Consider the following 21,782-nt stretch of genomic DNA (forward strand, 5'->3'; position numbering starts at 1 on the left):
TTAACTTCATTCAGAAAGGGGAAGCAGCAGTGGCTGCCAGTGGACTGGGTGATCACAGACAAAACCCTACCAGTTGCAAAAACCCTTAGTCCATGAAGTAGCCATGTTTGCACGGTTAGTCAGGTAAGGAGACTTGTGGCTTTGCAGGAAGTCCCCTTGTGACTGTTACATTCAGCCCCAGGTACCTGGGCTCTCAGCCTACGTCATGGTTGCCTCATCAGGCCCTACTGGCCTGCCTGTCAAGGGCTGGCTCTTTGTTCTTTAACACCTTTCCATCTAGAAGACGTTATTATAACCTTTATATATAAAATCAAAGGCAGAAGAGCCGTTTATTAAAATCTGTTGTAATGAAAGCTGTTTTCATTGAGGAAAGCTACTTATAACGGTCCTTTGTCTAAAGCTGCTTTCTGATCATCAAAAGAAGCAAGAAGAGGAAACAGGGATGCAGAGTTCCAGGGACAGCTGTTCCAGTTTCTGTGCACCATGTCACTTGGCCATGCATTCAAATGTCCAACATAGAATAGAAATCTAAAAGCCCCAGTGTATCTATTTTAATAAGAGTCCAGAACTCAGGATCAAAGAATGCAAGTTGTTTAAAAATCCCTTGCCCATAGCTAAAAATGAGTAGAGACCATTAATGGATACTATGATTTCTACTTGATTTGGGAAAGTTTCTCTTTTTAAAGATAAACCTATTGATTTCTCCTACATTGAAATGCACTAAAGCTGAGGATGTAGGTCAGTGCTGAAGTACTTGGTTAGCATGGGCAGGTCCCTGGGTTTGACCCCCAGCATTGCAAAAAGAGAAAATACAGTAGTGTCAACAATACAATAGACATGTGCTGTGTAGAATAAAGGAAAGCACTTGTACAAGTGGCACTTAATGAACACTGTGACTTCTGGGCGTGGTGCTTTCTTTATGTGTGTTGGCTACTGCATCCCACCCTCAGGTTCCAAGCCCAGAGACTTCTCCTGAGAAACACTGTTTCTATTTCTGCTATTCAGTAGAAGTGCAACAACTAAGTCACCTCAGCCCTCACTTTACCCTCCTCATCTGTGCAGTGAGAGCTTCCGAAAACATAGCAATCTTCACTTCTGAATTGCTACATGTGTATTTCTTATGATACTGCATGGCTATAATAAGTAGTGGTAGTTTTTATCCTCCTGTTAAAATAATTATTTTTGATTTCATATATTTTTGCATGTAACATTTATATATTAAGATAGTATCATGCAGCCAGGCAGTGGTGGCACACACCTTTAGTCCCAGCACTTGGGAGGCAGAGACAGGCGGATTTCTGAGTTCGAGGCCAGCCTGGTCTACAGAGTGAGTTCCAGGACAGCCAGGGCTACACAGAGAAACCCTGTCTCGAAAAAGCAAAACAAGACAAAAAGATATTATCATGCATGTATACATGCTACAGCACACAAGTGCAAGTCAAAGGACACCTCTATACATGGGCATTCTATATAAAATATATTTTATATGCCAATATATAACTTTCTGTATAAAATATATTGTATAGCCGGGCAGTGGTGGTGCACACCTTTAATCCCAGCACTTGGGAGGCAGAGGCAGGTGGATTTCTGAGTTGCAGGCCAGCCTGGTCTACATAGTGAGTTCCAAGACAGCCCGGGCTACACAGAGAAACCCTATCTCAAAAAACCTAAAAAAAAAAAAAAAAATTAAATTAAATTAAATTTAAAAATATATATATATTTTACAAAATAAAATATAAAGTATAACTAGATATAAACGTATAATCTATATAATAAGCAAATGAGCTTTTAAAGTTTATTAGATTTACTCATACTTTTTATGCATGAGTGTTTTGTGTATATGTGTTTCTGTGCACCATGTACAGACTTGATGCCCAAAGAGATGAGAATACTGGATACACTGTAACTTGAGTTACGGATGGCTTTGATCCACGATGTGGATGCTGAGAATCAAACTGGGGTCCTGTGCATGCACAACAAGTACTCTGAACTCTGAGTCAGCACTCCATCCTCGCCTCCCCTCATTACTTTATTTTATATGCATGGGTGATTTGTCTGCATGTATACCTGTGTACTCCCTGTGAGCCTGGTGCCTTTGGAGGCTAGAAGAGGGTGTCAGATTTCCTGAGACTGGAGGTACAGAAGCCTCTGAACCACCACCTGAGTGCTGGGAATTGAACCCTGCTCTATAGAAGAGCAGCCAGTGTTCTTAAGTGTTGAGCCATCTCTCCAGCCTAATATGTATATAAAACAAGATTTGGAATTGTTAAAAAGAATTGGAAACTATTACATGAGTAATAGTTCTGAAATGTACTGGAATAGAGAAGTCGCTTAGATGGAGGACGTTCAGGGTATCTCCAGTTGGGACAGCTTATTCTGGAGCACTGAGAGTGGGCTGTTAAACTCTCATTCTCTCTCCACAGAAACAGCAGCAGAAAGAAGCTCTCCTTGTCTTCTTCAATAGAACGGCAGAAGCTAAAATCCCATGTGTCATGTAAGTAGTCACCAAGGTTCACCTTTTGCTATGGCGTGTGTTTAAAAGCAGTGGTTTTGGGATGGATACAGGGATGGCTCAGTGAGTGCCGTGCTTGTCACACAAGCATGAGGACCTAATTTGGATCCCCAGCACATACACAGAGAACCAGAGCCATGACACAGATCTGCAGTCCCAGCTGTGAGGAGACACAGATGGACTGATGCCTGCAGCTGGCTGGCCCTGGTCAGTGATCTCTAGGTTCAGTAAGAGACCTTTGACTGAGGTCGTTAAGAAGATTGAGGAAGATGCCTGATATTGCCCTCTGGCCTCCATACACGCAGGCACACACATGCACAACTTCAATGTCATTAAAACTTGAGGCAATCCTGACAATGTGCACTTTGCCTGAGTTTTTAATTGCTTGCACTCATGATGTGTGGTGGGATAATGGATCATATGGTTCATTCACAATGAAAGCATATTTCATGTGAGCGAGTGGTACCACACTGGCTCTGGGATGGAGATCTGTGAATAAAAAGAGGAAGTAGCTTGCTTGGTCCTTTCACTCACCCCCCGCCCCCCAGATCTCCTGGCCAACCCACTGTCTCTGATTGACCCTGCCGACCCATTTTTTTATATTTTGCTGCATATCAGATGACAAGGGGACAGTCCTTTGCCCCGGTCCCTCCAGAGTCTGTGGGATGCCTCACTTCAGTTATTAGGTCCACAGACATCCATTTCCCTTAGTATTGTAAATATAACCATTAAACAAATTCTCATGTGTTGATTGGCTTGAGTTTGTTCTTTGCACTGTCAGAGCCCATACCTTGTACAGAGCAAGCACAGTGCATGGAGCCATATCCCGAGCTTCAAACTGTCCTGCTGCCTCTTAAGCCCGGGCCATTCCTGACAAATGCCTTAAATCCCACCATAAAAGTGCAGCACTGTACTGCTTCTAAACAATTTTTACCTCAATGTATTTCACACCTGGAGCCTCTTCGTGAAATTAGGGAGTCACTACATTAGCCCCATTTTTAAGTGTTGATACTGAGTACGTCTCATGTGAGTCTCTAGACCTCCGAGTCACCGAAGGAACAGAAATTAGATTGTGGATCGTAAAAACCCGATTTCCTCTGCTGTCTGCTGCTTCTCGTCCCCATTTTTTTTTTCTTTTTTGCTGCTGCTGCATGTTTTCTTTTTAATGTGCATCCTTCAGTGAAACAGACAGCTACATTGTAGTAGGCAAACATGTCCATTCTGTTAATGACAAGAGAAACTTGAAATGAGCAGAGCAGTTAGCTGTGTCGGGTATGGAGAGGAAAGGGTCATTAGGAAAATTGAGGCCAGAGGTCTTTATGAGCTGACCAAGCTGGTTTTGTGACCTTGTAGTTTTTCAATGCTGTGGCAATAAACTTTCACTTATATCATGACAAATTTTATGTCTCTCAGAATAATTAGATCCTGTTAAATACACTAGTTACAATTGAAGTCTAATTTGATACTTTGGTCAGATGTAATTTTGTTTGAAAATAATTCTTAGGTGTTTATAGAACAGTCCACTGCCTATATCATAGAAATCTGTTGAGGTCTGTCCTTCCCAAGGAGAGAGCCTTATCTACTCTGTCTAGATGAATGAGCCCCTTTCCCTAGAAAGGAGGACCATGGCCTGGGTGAGGGCTCTGGTGTCCCAAGAAGTGAGCAATAGTTACCTGTGCAGATCAACTCTTCTTTGAGATTGTGTGCTAATCCAAGGGGAATAGAGCTGACTGAGAGACTCCTTACCCTACAAGTTCCCAGCAATGGCCCTCTGCCTTTAAGACTCAAGGTTTGTAGATAAACAAACAAACAAACAAACAAACAATACAAAGTTAGGAAAAACACAGTTGGGGCTGGAGAGGTGAGGGCGCAGTGATTAAGAGCACTCACTGTGCTTGTAGAGGACTCAGATTTGTTCCCATACCCATGGGACTCCTCATGGTTGTCTGTAACCCCATTTCCAGGGGATCTGACACCCTCTTCTGGCCTTTGTGGGCAGTGCACACATGTGTACACATACACACATGTAAGCAAACCTCATACAAATTAAATTAATAAACCATTAAAAACAAACAAACATACATAGTAGAAAGAGAATTAAATTAATGGGTGACTAAGCAAGTGGATCCTCCCACCATGTTCCCTTGTCTGGGAAAAAACCTCCATTAGCACTGATGTAACCGTGGGCTCTGTCAGCTGTGGTCTCAGTAGAAGGGGAGAGGAGAGTCACCCCTAAATGTCTTTTCTCAGTTATTACTTATTTCTCAACATTGAGCTTGAATTTGTGTAGAGAATTTTTTATCTAATCTTTCAGGTTTGAGCTAAAACCAAATTAAATTGGTAATATCAACTAACATGAAAGCTGATTATGGTTTCAGTAATCTACATAACATGACTCCCACATAGTAACACACCAGTGACATATAGAACTCTTGCCTACGGGGAATCCACTTTGTGTGTGTAAGATGACTAGAGTAGAAAACTCCTTCTAAACATGTCAGAAGATGGTTTACCTCCTTTTCCTCTGTCATGACCTGGTGTGAGTAAAGGCGGGAAGATAAGTCTCAGAAGAGGGAGGGGATGGGCAGGTACCTTGTAGGTTCTTAATGTCACTCTGTGGGAACTAACTGCACCATTGCAAATATAGTGAATATATCCTGGACCTGCTCGACAGCGGACGAGAGAAGTTTCTAGTGTTTGCACACCATAAGGTGGTTCTGGATGCAGTTGGTAAGGAACTTGAGAGGAAGGTAAGCCCCCTCTGAAGTCTGGGAGGTCTTGACTTCTACCATCTGTGTGTCAGGCTGTTCTGCACAGCATTGGGTCAGGACTATGCAAAGAAGTGAGGCCATGGTTTCTAGAAACCTTGCTGAAGGCCTTCTGAGCAGTCGGTACACAGGGAGGTCAAGTGTCCTCACACTGGGCACTCCGTCATCCTCCTACTGTAAACAGGAGTCTTGCTTTAAGTCTCCAGGGACTCTTCCATTCTCTGCATTCATAACAGAATGAACCTCACTATTACCCAGAAGCCTTTGTAAGTTGCACATGGTAGTGTCTGGCTTTTCAGTGCCATTTGATGGATCTTGATAAAGTGAGCAAAAGCAATCCGGAAGGAACTCCGAGGTAGAGGAAGCTCCGAGGACATTCACTAAAATGCGACACACTGCATTTTCACTCCCTCTTGACCTTTGCTTTAGTTTAGGATCATAAATTCCCTTCCTCGTTACTTGTACTTCTACAGTGTTTAAGGAATACAGAGTAAAATCCAACACCTGTGAATCTCTCACAGGCTGAATAAGGAAAAAAATCACAGTACTTATGTCAAGACAGGGTTTTTTTTTTCTCATTCGTTCATCCATTCTTCCTCCTCTTCCTGCTCCTCCTTCTTTTTAAGATTTGTTTAATCTTTGTGGTACTTAAAGATTGAATCCAGGATCTCTTGGATACTGTGCATCTGATATACCACTAAACTACATTTCCAAGCCTCTATAAATTTTTTTTTTTAAGACAAGGTCTTGCTAAGTTATTGAGATTAATTTGAACTCATGCTATATATAGCTCAGACAGGCCTTGAACTAATGACCTTGGACTCCTTGTTACTTGTGATGACAGGCTATGTCACCAGTCCTGGGTGGTTTATTCAATTTTTTTAAATTAATTTATTTTTTATGTATATGAGTACACTGCAACTGTCTTCAGACACACTAGAAGAGTGCATTGGATCCCATTATAGATGGTTGTGAGCCACCATGTGGTTGCTGGGAATTGAACTCAGGACCTCTGGCAGAGCAGTCAGTGCTCTTAACCACTGAGCCATCTCTCCAGCCCCAGTTTATTTAATTTTTAATTACATTTATGTGGAGCCTAGAATTTTGAGCAATTGTGAGCCACCAAGTGTGGGAGCTCACACTGCAGGAGCAGTAACATGCTCTTAACCACTGTGTCATCCTACCAGCACCTGGTTTTTAAGTAATAAAACACTTGGGCCCCAGTTAGTAATCTAATTTCATTCCCTTCCTTCAGTCCCCAGAGGTCCTGTCTTGAATTTAGTGCATGTCTGTATTAGTCAGGGTTCTTTAGAGTAACAGAACCTATAAAATGATTCTTTCATATATAGAAAGAGGATTTATTAGAATGACTTACAGGCTGTGGTTCAGCTAATCAAACAATGTTTACCTATACACAGAAGGTCCAAGAACCCAGTAGTTATTCAGTCCACAAGGCTGGTTGTCTTAGCTGGTCTTCAGTACATGACAGACTCCCACAGAAGTAGATTAATGCCAATGAGGGAATGGACTTGCTAGTGAAAGCAAGCCAGCAAAGGGAGACTTTTCTTCTTCCATATCCTTTATATAGCAAAGGGTATAGTCTAGATTAAAGCTGGATCTTCCCACCTCGAAGATCCAGACTAGAAGTGGGTCTTGCCACTTCAAATGATTCAATTAAGCAAAAATCCCTCACAGGTGTGCCCAATCACTTGGGTTTTAGTTAACTCCAGAAGTTGACAACCAATAACAGCCATCAGGATGTGCTCCCTCTCCTAAATCTGGTCTCTTTAGTAACGAATTTGCATCAGTAGGAGGGTAGTGTAACTGCCATTGCTGTTTTGCCCACCATTGCTTCTGAGATTTCTTTACAAGGTGTAACATGTAGTTGGGTGTGTAGTGCATATACTGCTGTAGAGAGTGTCAAGAGTGCCTCTGTGTGTCCTCATAGGATAGACTTATTTTCAGTTTTATTGGATTGCAGTTAAAGGTAGCTGCTCAGATTTATTATCCTGCCAAAGCCTTGTAGCCCTGAATTTTCCTGCACACTTCATGTTGCTACATGTTTAACCCTTGCAGCCCTGAGTTCTTGTGCTCAGTTCATGTTACTACATGTTTAACCCTTGCAGGCCTCATTAACTTTATTTTAAGTAAAAGATTTATCATTTTAGTTACATGTCAAGTTAATCCATGTTTTGTTTTGTAGCTTATGTTTTTATGACTAAGCAAGGCTATGAAGTTTTCTCTTGGAGTTTTTATCTGGGATTGTATAGTGGATCTTCAACCTTTTTGGGTTTGATTCTTGCATACAAAATGGTTTAGGAGCAGGCTGAAATAGTTAAATCTGTAACCTCTAGAAGACCTTCTGGGTTTTCAAGAAACCCAAGACAATTAATTACAAAACGATTAGAACGTATAACAGTTTAGTACGATACTTAGATTTCAAATAAGTATACTAAAATGAGTTATTTTAAAACATCTACCAGCCATGGCTGAATGGCTAGTTCTGCAGTTAAGAGTGTCCTACCGCTGAGCTATATTCCTAAACCCTTTTTTAATTTTTAAAAATTTGATACTGTATCTGAGTGAGTTGGCCAGACAGGACTTTGAACTTGTGTCCTCCCATGTCAACCTCCCAAATGGCTGGATTAGAGACCTGCACAGCTCAGCAGAGCTCAGTTAAATCTGGTTTTTAAAAGGAACCTTAGCTGTTATCCTAAGGGACATCTCAGAAAATAAGCAGGAGAGGTCTGAGAAAGGACAGCAGTGTTGGAGACATAATCCTGAACGGACTGTGCATGTCACAAGCACCGAGTCATGGCATCCAACAGCTAGGAAACGTGAACCAAGGAGTTGTTTAGTTTATTCAGCAAATAACTGTCGGGAAGCTTTCTGGGTAACTGAGACAGGGAGAGGAGTTCAATAAATCTTTACCTTACTGTTTACTGTATTAAACTTGTGGGCGCTGGGGCTCCCTTTCTCCTGGGCTCAAATTCAGGTTGTCAGACTTGGCAGGACGCAGCTGTACCCACTGAATCATCTAATCTGGAGAGCTAAGATATTTCTAAATACAAAGTAAAAGAGGATTTGGAAGAACACTGACTGTCCAGGGAGACTGGCAGCGAGCAGTATGAGGTAGACACAATGGCAGCATACGACACAAAATCTGGTCCGTGACTGAGTGAGTGAAACAGAGCACGAACCCTTTCTTTTATTTTTTTGAGACAGAATCTTGCCCAGTGTAGCCCAGGCTAGCCTCACATCTGCAATCCTCCCGCCTACATCCTCTGAATGCTGGAATTACAGGTGTGCACCACCACACTCAGCAAAGGTTTGTTTTCCTTCGGACCCTCAGAGTTTTGCGTGTGTGCTGCCACCTGACGTGGCTTTGTCTCATCTGTCACGAAGCAGCCTGGCAATGATGAATTTTCCTTTTTTTTTTTTTCCTTTTACTATAGTATTTGAATTTTGTAACCTAAGGAAATCATTGCTGTGTGATATACTACACATAAAGTGTGCCGTTTGATGAGAGTGAGCATGACGATGAACATGGCCATTACCCTCCGCCCCCGTCTGCCCCGGCTCTCTGTCCTCATCCCGTCTTGCCCCTTCCTGCCCCTCTCTCTGGGCTGAGTTGAGCTGCTCTCACTTGACTGGTTTGCATTTTTTGGAGTTTGTCACAAGTGTGGAATCATTCAATATGCACTCTATTTTTAGTTTTTGTTTGTGTGATTGTTTTTTGTCTTTTGTTCATATACTTGGATTCATCAATGTTTTATCAACAGTTTTTTTTTTTTTTAGTGCTAAGTAAAACCTCACTGTATAGATACACTACAGGGATTTTTTTTAACTTATTTTATTTTTAACTTTATTGATGAATAAATACCTACCAACTCTTCTGTTTTAGAAAAGAAAAAATCAGATAACTCCTAAATCTGTAGAGATAAAAAGATAGGCTGGATAGTGGTGGTGGTGTACACCTTTAATCCCAGCACTGGGAAGACAGAGGCTGAAGGATCTCTGAGTTCAAGGCCAGCCTGCTCTACAAAGGACAACCCGTATTACACAGAGAAAGCCTGTCTTGGGGTGGGAGGAGAAAGAAAGATTGAAAGAAAAGGAAGGAAGAAAGGAAGGGAAAGAAAGAAAGAAGAAAATGGTTAAATTATTTATTGTCACATAAATTTAAAAATATTTTAGCAGTTTACAGTATGATTTGGGTGAAGAATAAAATACAGTTTTTCTTTGAAAGATATGTAATATTCAATGAAAAAAGAGTAATATTTTAAATGCCTCTTAAAACAGCCAGATTAAACATGCAATTACTGTACAATCCAGAAGTTGGCTCCAGGACAACCTCAAAGAAACAAAAACTTAAGTTCACACTGAATAGCCTGTTCACAAACCTTCCTACCAGCCTTACTGGCAGTAACCCCCAGTTCTGCCCAGATGCCCTTCTGTGTGTACATGGGATCGTGGGCATGTGCCATGATGTGGATACCGCTCCACAGAACCATGAGCAGATTACTGAGGTAAACAACACTTGACAACTCTACGGTGAATGTCACTGAGGGAAAAGCTCAGCTCCAAGGCATCATGTTGATCACATTTGTGTAACGATTACAGATTAAACACCTCAGAATTCAGGGTATGCAGGTACTACATGGTGGGGGCCGTTAGGAAGGCCCACTGGGGAAGAAAGAGGTGGGGAAGTCCATTCTCAGATGCCTTCAGAAGGACCCTGTGATCAAGGAACCAATCACCACCATTATAGAGATGAATACATAAAAACCCTGCTGATAAAAATGAGGAATGAGTATACATGTAAAGACATGAGCACATGCATACAGCCTCCCACCCCCTCCCCACATTCATGTGCATGCACACACATGTACACAGGTAGCATGGGAAATCTGAGGATCTCTGAGTTGTATCAAAGTTGGCATCCTGGTGGTAATACTATTTTATACTTCTACAAAAGGCTGCTGCATGGGCAATAGCCCCATGCACAGAGGCCTGTTTGTTTTGTTTCCTTTGACCATATGTGCTTGTATGATTGTGTCAGTCCAACCTTCAGTTTTGTAAAAGAGACAGCCCTGAAGTTAGAGGGTGGAGTAGCAGAGCAGTGTGGGCCCTACCTAGATGAGCTGGCTGGGCAGCCCCTGGATACTGTCAAAGTTTACCTCCGTTCCACCTTTGTCACACAGAATGTTCAGCACATGAGGATTGATGGCTCCACCCCCTCAGCAGACCGGGAGGCTATGTGCCAGCAGTTCCAACAGTCCAAAGGGCATACAGTGGCGGTGTTGTCCATCACAGCTGCCAACATGGGCCTTACCTTCTCCTCAGCTGATCTGGTGGTGTTTGCTGAGCTGTTTTGGAACCCAGGGGTAAGGAATGTAGTTGACTAGAATCCCCTTGGGCATGCTCAGGGCTGAGAAATACAAGATCTGTAAACGAATGTCGGAAGACATGTTCTTGGGCTGGGGAGATGGCTCAGCAGTTAAGAACACTGGCTCCTCTTACAGAGGACCTGGGTTCAATTCCCAGCACCCATATGGTGGCTCACAACCATCTCTAACTTCAGTCCCTGTCTGTTCAGACTTCTGTGAGTACCAGGTACACATGTAGTGCACATGCGTGCAGGCATAACGTTCATCCACATGAAAATAAATAATTTTTTTTAAAAAAAGATTGCATGTTCTGCAAGCGTTCCCTCAAGCTCAGCCCTGCCTGTTGCTGTTCACTCTTGTGTTTGTTTTTGTTGCTGTTCACTTGTTTCCAGCACTGCGAGTCTTCACAGCAGCCTGCAGGATTGTTGGCTCTGTCTTACTGGTGGAGAAATCCTGCTGTAGAGTTAGGAAAGTCCTAGCCTTCATCTCCCCTGAGAGGAAAGTGGGCACAGAAAGCCCAAGTGGAGATCCAGGACTGTATAGCTAAGTCTTTAGAGGCCCTTTGTTAATTGTCCCTTTGAGCTATTTGCCAGTGGGGGCCTCAGAACAAGTGACAGCACCACGTGTTGCTTGGTGCCGTGACTGATAGCCAGGGGCTGTGATGGCAGGTCTAAGACATTTATTTGAATTCATAAACATTTCTTGGAGTCTCAGAAAAAAAGTTATTTTCCCTCTCATTTTCCGACATGTCACTTTTACAGGGTACATATCAGCTATTGCTTTAATGATGGGTAGGCTCTAAGGTTGAGGCTATTCATAAACCGGTGTCCTGGTTCCGGTTACTAAGGGGCTTACCAGCACATGAAAACAACATCCACCCCTAATCATCATGCAGGATCCCTTTTGTGATATATCTAGATATTTGGAAGATAAACTTTAAAAATTTAGATATATTTTTTGTTTTATGTGTATCATTATTTTGCTTACATATATGTCAATGTACTACTTGCATGTCTAGTGCCTCTTGAAAGTCAGAAGTCCACATCCCCTGGAAGTGAATTGTATATGGTTGTGAGCCACCAGGTCCTCTGCAGGAACAAGTCCTCTCAACCGCTGAGCCCCCTCTGCAGTCCCTGGAAGATAACTTCCAATTTTCGAGAGATTAGAAAGGAAAGTGTGCCTATTTGTATCATTTCTCCCCAGCACACAGACTGGAGGCAGAGCCTATACCCATGCTTTACCCACAAGCCCTAGCACAGTGCCCAAGTGTGGTTTCTGCTAGATACCAGGTCCTGAGGTTTGTTAGTGTCTCTCAGTTCTATAAGAGATAGGGGAAATGTTTGATAGAGGCATCTTGTTGGGTTATAGTGTGCATGGGTTGTTGTGGGGGTCCTGCATCTGCCTCCCCCCCCAACAGGACTAGGGCTGCACATGGAGGACAGAGGCAGGACTCTTGCCTTTGCTCACTCCACACAGCACCAGGTGGACATCAGGCTATTGTGAAGCTGCAGGACTCCACTCGGGGTGGGGGAGCAGTCTGAGGTCCAGTGGGGAGGGGAGTTCTGTCAGGAGGACTTGCTTGGCTGGATCATGGCTGGCTCGGCTTACTTGCTTGGGTGGCTAGATCTCTGTGGCTGAGATCGCAGAGAATTCTTTTAGGGGAGATTAGACAGCAGCTCTGTGGATGAAGACCTGCTCTACTCTTCCCTACTGTCCCAAGGAAGAGAAATAGTCTATGGTCTTGATATTTATTGTCATGGAAAAAAATAGATGAAAACTAAACCCCGGTATTTTCAGGGCAGGCCTGAGGTTAAATATCTTTGTAAGGAGGAGGGCCTGGGAAGGAATGTTTAATTGGCTACACCCCTCTGGCCTTTAGGTATCTCATTAATATGGAAAACTATCTTGAGGCGCCACAGCCTGTAGTCATGCCCCCTACCTGTGAAGGGGCTAGTGGTTGTTGTCCTATGTTATTGGAAGGCTGGAATCAATGGAGGTCTGTGGCCTCCTGTCAGGAGCCTGGAGTCTGGTAGTGTGGTGAAATGCATGCTGTCCCTTAAGATCACTTGGGATCTCAATTTCTAGCCAGTCCTCAGTCAGAAACCATGCTGTCCTTTCACAGCATGCTTAGTGGGGCTTAATGGATAGATACCCCTCACTGTGATGGGATGGACTTACTTAGGCCTTTAACTGTCTTGTTCCCTGACCACACAGGTGCTGATCCAGGCTGAGGACCGTGTGCACCGCATTGGACAGACAAAGTCTGTAGGCATCCACTACTTGGTGGCAAAAGGCACAGCAGATGACTACCTTTGGTATGCATAGGCGGGTGCCTTGAATGTGCTGAGCGGTTGAGGATCACAGGGCGTGGTTTCTTTGTTCCTTCAGTACTTAAGCTTTTGTTGAGACCTGTTAGTGATGGCTTCCTGCTTCCGATTCTTGGCCCTCATCACTAGTGTTCCTTGGAGACTTGCGGGGTGCAGGGTTAAATCAGTTATAATAAAGGCAAATGACTCTTCCCACTGGTCCAAGAGGGAGAAGAACTTAGATATTAGATAGAGTTCACTTAAGACCACTCAGTTCTCAGCTGCAGCATGTTTTAGGATGGGGTCAGTGTTCTTTTCTCTTTTGTGATATGTGATATGGTCACCTCTGTCAGGGCTAGGCATGGAGAAAGTGCTTATTCTTAACCATGCAGTGCTTCATGGCAGGGCTGCAGTCAGTGTGTGTGTGTGTGTGTGTGTGTGTGTGTGTGTGTGTGTGTGTGTGTGTGTATGTCTATTCTATGTGTTACAGAAGATTGAGCATAGGGCCTGCATATGCTAAGCAAGTTCCCCACCTCTAAGCTTTACTATACAATCCTCATTTTTCATTTTGAGATAGAGTCTCATTAAGTTTGCCCTGTGCTGGCCTTAAGTCTCTGTAGTCCAGGGGGCCTTGAACTTTTGATCCTTCCGCCTCAGTCTCTTTTGGTGCTGAGGGTCACATTTCAACCCTTGAAGCTTGTGTCTGTCATCTAAGTTATAGTCCTTCAGGGTCTTTCTCAATCCCTTTCCCTCTTCCTGATGTGAAGTTCCTTAGTTATCCCATTAGTACTCGCTCTCTGAACCATTGTTCAGCTGGTGGCTAGGGTACCTGACCTCTGCAGCGCAGCCAGATCACCCTACTTCGTCCCTTTGTAAATGGATTTGCTCATGGGGCAGCTTCTTACAGCAAACTCAGATTTTTATTGTAATGAGGTAGAATTTATTTCCTAGACATCTTGTGCTAGAGGGTATTTTGTACCTGGTATTGTGAACAGAGAGTGGACTGTTTCCAGTTGAGGCAGGGCAAGTATTTCAGAAAGGCCTGAGAGATACAGAGATGAGCTCCAGTTACCTCCTCACAGGCCTGAAGGAACAAAGGGGCCTCATTCAGTCAGCCTTCCAGTCCTGGGCAGGTGTGTTCACTACAGCTCATTTCTCCCCACAGGCCTCTGATTCAAGAAAAGATTAAAGTTCTGGGGGAAGCTGGCCTTTCTGAGTCCAATTTCTCGGAAATGACGGAAGCTACGGACTACCTCTACAAGGTAACGCCAGCACATGACTCCTCATCCTATATAAAGCAAGGCAGTGAGTGAGCTGTCTGCCAAGCTCATGGGTACTGAGGGGGGAGGTGTCAGTCACTTCCCAGGGTGGACAGGTGGGCCTACAGTCATTCTGTTTGTGTGATCCCTTATGAGGAGGGGGTTGCTAGTGATTGCTGCTGTTTCTCATGTGCCCTAAAGACTCTCCAAACCAAAGCTGACCTGCTGTCTCTTTCATGAGGACATGAGAAAAAGATCCCCATGGCAACTGTTAGTTGTCCCCATAAGTAAGACAGCAATACCAGCCATACAGCAGGGCCACCACCAAACTGTCCAGCATAGCCATATGACATCTGAAACCAGCCTGAGATAGAAGTCTTTCCACCTCAGCTCTTCCTTCTGTAACAACAGCTCTTGCTGTACAGTGTAAGAGGCCAGAGAACATCCTCCCATGACGGATATATGCTAACAGGTGCCAAAGAGAGGTTTCTTGGCCCCAGAAGGGATGGAGCCGTGGCACATCATACATAGCTTGGGCCTGGAAACTTAACTGGGGTGACTAGGAAATAGAGAAAGGATAGACACACGTACAGAAAAGCTGGGATCAGGTGGACTAGGCTCACTCTGCTAAGAGCAGCAGATACTACAAATCAAGCTAAAAGCTCATCATGTTTACTGTGCGTAGCATTGAGAAGAAGTTAGCCAGCACCGGTAGGGGCTTATGTGAGAACCAGTCCCAGATTTCAGTCATCTGGGAGGAGGAAGCTGGTCATTTGTTTGTAAATACTTGTACTTGCACACACTGTCAGCATTCACACGTGGACCAGAGGCAGCTTTGCAACTTGCATGGGTCTGAGGCTGTGGGTCCTTGACATGGCAGTCTACCCTGCACGATCGAATACTCAGGGCTTCCTCCACTCTTTTCACATTCACTCCGTGCTTCTGCAGCACTGTTTGTATGAAGAGCAGGTGCCTACAACTTAAAAAGTGTGTGTGTGTGTGTGTGTGTGTGTGTGTGTGTGTGTGTGTGTGTGTGTGTAATTATTGGAATAATTGCCTTTTTGAGTTAGGCTGTCCTATCACCCAGGCAGGTCTTGAACTCAAGGTCCTCCTGTTCAGCATTCTGAATGCTTATGGATTATAGGCCTGAGATACCACATTCAACAGACACCATATTTTTGAATGTTGACTATATGTCTTAGAGTTTTATTGCTGTCAAGAAACACTATGCCCAAGGCAATTCTTATAAAGGAAAACATTTAATGAAGGCTAATTAATTAATAGACTAAACCAGAGGTTTAGTCCATTATCATGGCAAGAAGCATGGTGGAATGCAGGCAGACATGGTGCTGAAGAAGGAGATGAAAATTCTGCATCTGGATCCACAGGTAGCAGGAAGAGAACTGGCTTGAGCTTCTGAGACCTCAAAGCCCACCCCCTAGTGACACACTTCCTTCATCAAGGCCACACCTCCTAATAGTGCCACTCCCTATGGACCAAGTATTCAAACACATGAGCCTATGGGGGCATTCCTATTCAAGTCACCACATCATAACTTACCCTTTTAGACAAAAACAGGAACTAAGACACCAGTAAAATGACCTTACATGGAAGTTTTGCTGGCACTCTGACATGTGGTTGGTGACTATGCTAAGGACATCTAAGTTACTAATGCCCTTTGAAAAGAAAGGTTTATTCTGAAGGATTGTCTTCAACCTTTCTCATCCTGGCCTTACCCTCAGAAACTTTGAACCTGTGTGAGACTTATTGGTGTTTATTTTGATTAAAGCTTACCTGCTTCTACTAAGATAGGGCTGAGAACTTCATTAGTAACTAGAAAAAGAAAATGCTTCCTCTTTCATGGAGAAAAAGCAAACAGAGTCATGTTCAAACAGCCTTCCTTCCAAGAGGGGAAATAAAGAATTATCTGATCTTGGAACTCATTCCCAGTCAACTATGCATACTCCAGGTCTGTGAATAGTGTTGTCTCTCTCTTCATCAAAAAGGCACGGGCAGGCACCTGCTGGACCAGGCTGCCTCACATCGAAACATTTCCTTGACTTTGCACTTTGCTCACAAAGGGGCCACTGAGTGCATTCTTTGGGAGCACATGAAGCACATACTCTTAATAGTCTTTAAAATCACTTCCTATTTTGAAAGGCTGGGATCCTGGGGCATGGGCTAATGAAATAATCTGGAATTCTTATGTGACATGCTCTCCTGATGGTTTTCAAGGGTGTCCTTCAGTGTTGAGGAATTCTGTTAAGAAACAGGGACTAGTTAGGTTGAGACCTAGTTGCAGAACCAGAAAGCCGGGGAAGCTACCTCAGACTTGAGGTGGACATAAGAGAGCCCATGACTCAACAACAGGAATCGTGCTAAAGGACTGCCTAGGAGTAAAATCAGGCGGCTGCTGGTAAGGAGCCCTAAGGCAGAGATGCAAATGAGCTGTGGTCTTCTTAGCATATATTAAGGGATGTGGCTAGAGTTACCGGTAACTTGGGCTGAAGAGGTGGCTCAGTGATTAAGAGTGCTCACTGCTCCTCCAGGAGACCAGGGTTCAGATCCAGTCATCCACACTGGATAGCTCACAGCTGCCTATTATTCTGTAACTTCCTATAACTTCAGGAATCTGATGCCTTCCTTTGGCCTCCTTAGGTACCCACATACATGGCACATATACACAAGACATTAAAAAAAAAACTTCTTTTTTTAAAAGCAACTTGCTAAGAAAAAGTGTTGACAGGAATAAGCCTTTTGAGTCAAAGAACATACTGGCAATTTCAAGCAGAAGGATTACGAAAACACTGGTGGATTTGTAAAGTGAGGAGAGAAGCTGTGTTGGGCATATAGCACCAAGTGTTTTTACTCACTGAGCCTTCTCAGCATTTGATTTTAAACAGCTTTATGGATCTGTGGATTGCCACAATGATGCTAAAAATGTATCCATGGACCATGAGATAGTCAGCATTAAGAGTTTTGATTCAGCCTGCCATGTGTCATGGTTGTCACTGCTAGGCGTGGCATTAACACTGCCAATAGTGGTCAGATGTATGTGGTGTGCATTCTGATCATCTGTATCTTTAACATCAGACACAAGGATGGATCCACTCAGAAAGTGAGGCAGGATGTCTTGTGAAGACAAATTCCAGCTTAACTAACTTCCATTTAGAAAGACCCGGGTTTAGGAAGAAGTGGATTACTGCAGATATTGTAATATGGAAGTGCAGATATAGAAAATTAAAAAGGAAGGAAAAAGAACATTCCCATCATAAAGCTTACTGTGAGAGCAGCACCTGTCTTTCCTGTTTATCTCTAGCCAGTGAAGAGCAGAGAAGACGCAAGGAAGGTGACCATCTCTGCAGGTCATTGGTTACTGCCAGTCTCACGTCACTGTAGGTCCCCTGGCTGAATACTATGCACCATCTCTCTCACTTAGAGCAGTCCTGGGGTCAGTATCAGGACTAGCTTCTTCCATTTACACTTTCTCTTTCTCTAATAAAGGACCCAAAGCAGAAGACTATCTATGACCTGTTCCAGCAGTCCTTTGAAGACGATGGAAATGACATGGAATTCTTAGAAGCAGCAGAGTCCTTTGAACTAGCAAGTACTTCAGGAATCTCTGGAAATAGTTCCCAGGATCTGGGAGATATCTTAGATGATGAAACCACAGACAGTCCACCAAATAAAAGGAGATCTGAATTATTTGATAATTGGGACAGCTTTAGCTCTCCCTTTTGAAAGGGTCAAAGAAAGAAAAGAAATGAAAGACCATTCAAAAATCATGGAACTCATTGAAATAAAAGTATTTTGTTCAAAAGCCTGTATTCCTTTTGTCATGCAGCAGACGAGTACAAGGCCGGTGGGTACCAGCATTTCCTTTCCTGTGTTCCTAGACGGGCCTGCTTGAAGGCTTAATTATTTTTAGCTTTTTTAGATTAAAATATACCATGGCTTAGAGTAGTCATAATTTACATTCTTAATAAAGTGCTTCCTATGCAACCCCCCAATGCCTAAAAATTTCAACTAGTACATTTATTAAGTACCTCACAGTACAGGCACTGCCCAAGGTAGTAACCTTCTAAAGACAAAGCCTTTGTGGAATTTATGCAACCGGAAAAGCAGCAGTGATGGCCAGTCCTCTTTCCTAATACACAACAGTTCTATTTATGGACACAAAATGTAAAATTTGATTTTCCCATCATGAATTTGATTTTTGACTTTTAAAACCATCACAAGTGTGAAAAAACATTCTGAGGTCACAAACTTAGATGCAAGCAGTGGGCAGATAGTGTGCATGGTCCATAGTTTGCCAGCCTCTGACTGAAGCAATATAGTCCATAGTGATATAATACAGACCACACAGTGTGATTTTAACTTTTCTAACATTTACATTTAGAGGCAAAAGCAATGTGTTTCTCTTACTATAGTCAACATACTGACATAAAAACTTGAAGTTTTTGAGACAGGCTTCCTTTCACATATCCCAAGTTGGTCTCAATCTTGCTTATGTATCAAAGGATAATCTTGAACTGCTGATCCTCTTGTTTCTACCTCCCTGGTGCTGGAGGTATACACCCCCTCCCTACCCACCTAGCTCATTAATGGAGACAGCAATCACACCATTAGGGAACAGATTCTTTGGAATGAGTTAAGAACCAGAACGTGAAAGGGTTTTGTTTGTTTTGAGAAAATCAGAAAGGAACACTTGACACCCACTTCTACACCTATCTGCATCTATGCTGTCTGTTTGATGTTACATGCCTTGAGAAACATCAGGAAGTTCTCCCCCATGACCTGAGGCTGTCTTCAGGGACCTAAGACCCCAAAGCAAACCAAACACTGTAAAAGTTGGTGTTTTTCCTCCTGCCCCCAAGCTTCTAGAATAATGACTGAGACTCAAATATATTTACAAATACCTTTGGCTGTTTCCCTGTTTAGATCATGACTTAATATCCCATTTATTTGAAGTTCTGCCACATAGCTGGTTAGCTCTGCCCAACTCCCATGCTTCTGACCTCCATGTTCCCAGGCAAGTCCTCTCGAGCTTGGCTGTATCCCAGAATTCAATCTCCCAACTGGATGTCCCACCTTCTATTTGCTACCTAAACTTACAAGCTAATCAACATTTTATTGACAGATGTTGCATTCAAGACTGCTCCTTATTTTGCAAAAATGGATACATCAAGCCTGATTATTTAACCCCTTCCTTCCACTTCCCACTAAGTCAGTCCAGGAATATCATTAGAAGGGGTTAATTAGAGCAGTCTCAAATACCTGTTTGATTTTGTTTTCCTATAGGGTCTCAGTGAGGGAAACATTCCTAACCTCAACAAATGGCACTAAGCCTGTTAGTCTTTGGGGTACCATGGCAGCTGCCAGTCACTCAGTCTCTGCCCACGATTCCCTTCTCACATTCAATGGATTTTATTATCAGTCACTCTTCCAACCCTTTTGTTCTGAGGGTGAAATATGCAAAACATTCATAAGTTTGCAGCTTAACTGAAATAGGCAGTTGAGTAGGCACAAGTCCAGTCTTCTAAAGATACTATCTAGAACCAGTGCTACTTTGCCTTAACGTTTAGTCGTCTGAGATAAGATAGGTCAGGGTTAATTTTTCCCGATGACAAAGCAGTTAATCTCTGCACCACATATTAAAAGGCTGTCCTTTCAGCTGTCAGTCTGTGGGGACATTTATCCCCTACTATATATTTGATGTAAAATTATTCTAGAAATGTATATTATAAGAAAAAAAAATGAAGGTCCTACATTCTCCCTCTCACCCCAGCCTACTATTTCCTAGAGGTGATAACAAATATAATTTGAGATGGGGCCATTTGTAATTCTATATATACCTAAAAGTTGTTTTACAAAAATTGTACTGACCTTATTGGACTGCTGTGGTCCATTTCCCATGATACACTTGCCTACTGTTTCAGATTGGTCTACTCTGTCTCCCTGTAATTGACCTGTGATCCTGCCAGATGCCTCCTTGGTATTGGCCCTTTAACAAAAACTGTGTGATTTTCTTAAATTTGAGGAGCTACAGAAGAAAGAAAAGGACGTATGTGTGTGGATCTATTTTGGACATGTTGATCTCTGTGTCCAGAACTAGCTACAGAGGCATCAACAGGATGCTGGGCATTGCTGTGACTCTGGGATAAAGCTTTATGTCTGTGTCATGATACAAACCTGTGCCCCAGATGGCTTTTAAGAATAAAATGTTGCATATGCCCCAAGAGAACTGGTTGGCTCAGCGGCTGAAAGGATCTCTCTCTGGAAGTGACTTTTAGTTGATGATCTTAGAGATGAAAGGTGAACTTTGAGTGCTTCTGAAGAACAAGGTGATTATTCAGAAAAAAGTTTTACTGAGACGTGGGAGCATGATGTGGTGAGCATCTATAATGTATGGTCCTCTAATGGCATAAAAATCTGCCCATAAATCAGATGAATTGAGAATTTATGAGAGGCACAATTTTCTGCAGTCACTTAGAGCTGATTTCATGAGAGCTATTTGTATCTCCTTGAGCTTGCTATTTAGAGAGAATTGTTCAGTTTGACGAAATTGCTGTGAGCATGAACAATTTCCTTCTATCATGAAGTATCTTATTTCCAGCTGCTCTGCCACATCTCACCCATGCAGTCTCTCCTCATCCCTGACCCCGGGAGGCCAGAGGCCATGCCAGGTGAGATGGTTCATTTGCTAAATGGTGACCCTATAGAACCAGGGTAGAGTTCACTTGGCATGGCCTAATCTGCTTTAACACAAACCCAGTGTTGGAGGATGCTTTTGTGCACATGTATTCATATGTGATTGGAGTAAGGCCACTACTGTTTCTTGCTTGTACCTGGCCTGCTTGAGAATATCTGGTATAGAAAACAGAAAAACCAAGGGGTGGGGTATGTGTGAGGTGGGGACCAGAGAGTCCCATCTGGACATGAAGGAGTTGCCAGGCTGAGATTAAGATGTCAGGTGACAGGTCACATGGTGGAATGTAGGCCAGGTCAGTATTGCTAGGTTAGAATAGCCAGAGTCTGCCCAGCTATAGTGCCTAAAGCTTATAATAAATAAACATAAATCTCCATGTCATTATTCAGAGCAAGGGCAGGCACAGAAAGTCAAACTTCTATACCACAGTACCTACCCACACAGCCACTGATAGGGGCCCAGATTGACAGGAAGGCCATGACAAATACTTTCTCCACACTGCAACCACAAACTTCAATCCCATTTGTCTGAACACAAATGGGTTTTTGCTGTGCAGTTTCTGTAAGCAGGCACAGTTTACATGGAGAGTTTTCCATTGTTACCCTTGTTCCCTTCTGGGAAAAAAAATGGCTGTTCTCATTGTTTCTGCCATTCTTCTACCCTAAGTGGGGAAAGGGAGGCTAAGCCTGGCATAGAATAGAGATATGTTATGCCTGCTCCTGTAAAGGTGTCAGGTGGCAGTCACTGTGTGGTTGTCTTATTGTGCCCAGGCTAAAGAAATTAAGGAGAACTTCAAGAGAACAGAAAGCAGATCTGTTGTAGTCCCTGGGGCATGGCAGAG

At 43.1% G+C, this 21,782-nt stretch overlaps 1 protein-coding gene across 1 annotated transcript in view; it reads left to right on the plus strand.

Moving 5' to 3' along the window:
- Smarcal1 (SWI/SNF related, matrix associated, actin dependent regulator of chromatin, subfamily a like 1) overlaps positions 1–18,052 on the plus strand; it is a 52,246-nt gene extending 34,194 nt beyond the window's left edge. Inside the window, exons 13-18 of the mRNA XM_028760621.1 lie at positions 2,424–2,494; positions 5,160–5,262; positions 10,482–10,664; positions 12,882–12,982; positions 14,139–14,235; positions 17,737–18,052. Of these exons, the coding sequence (XP_028616454.1) occupies positions 2,424–2,494; positions 5,160–5,262; positions 10,482–10,664; positions 12,882–12,982; positions 14,139–14,235; positions 17,737–17,973 (792 nt within the window). The 3' untranslated portion in view covers positions 17,974–18,052. The remainder of the gene's footprint in view (positions 1–2,423; positions 2,495–5,159; positions 5,263–10,481; positions 10,665–12,881; positions 12,983–14,138; positions 14,236–17,736) is intronic.
- The last annotated feature ends 3,730 nt before the right edge of the window (positions 18,053–21,782 follow it).

Source organism: Grammomys surdaster, unplaced genomic scaffold, assembly GCF_004785775.1.
Source record: "Grammomys surdaster isolate TR1022 unplaced genomic scaffold, NIH_TR_1.0 126546, whole genome shotgun sequence".
NCBI classification, from domain to species: domain Eukaryota; kingdom Metazoa; phylum Chordata; class Mammalia; order Rodentia; family Muridae; genus Grammomys; species Grammomys surdaster.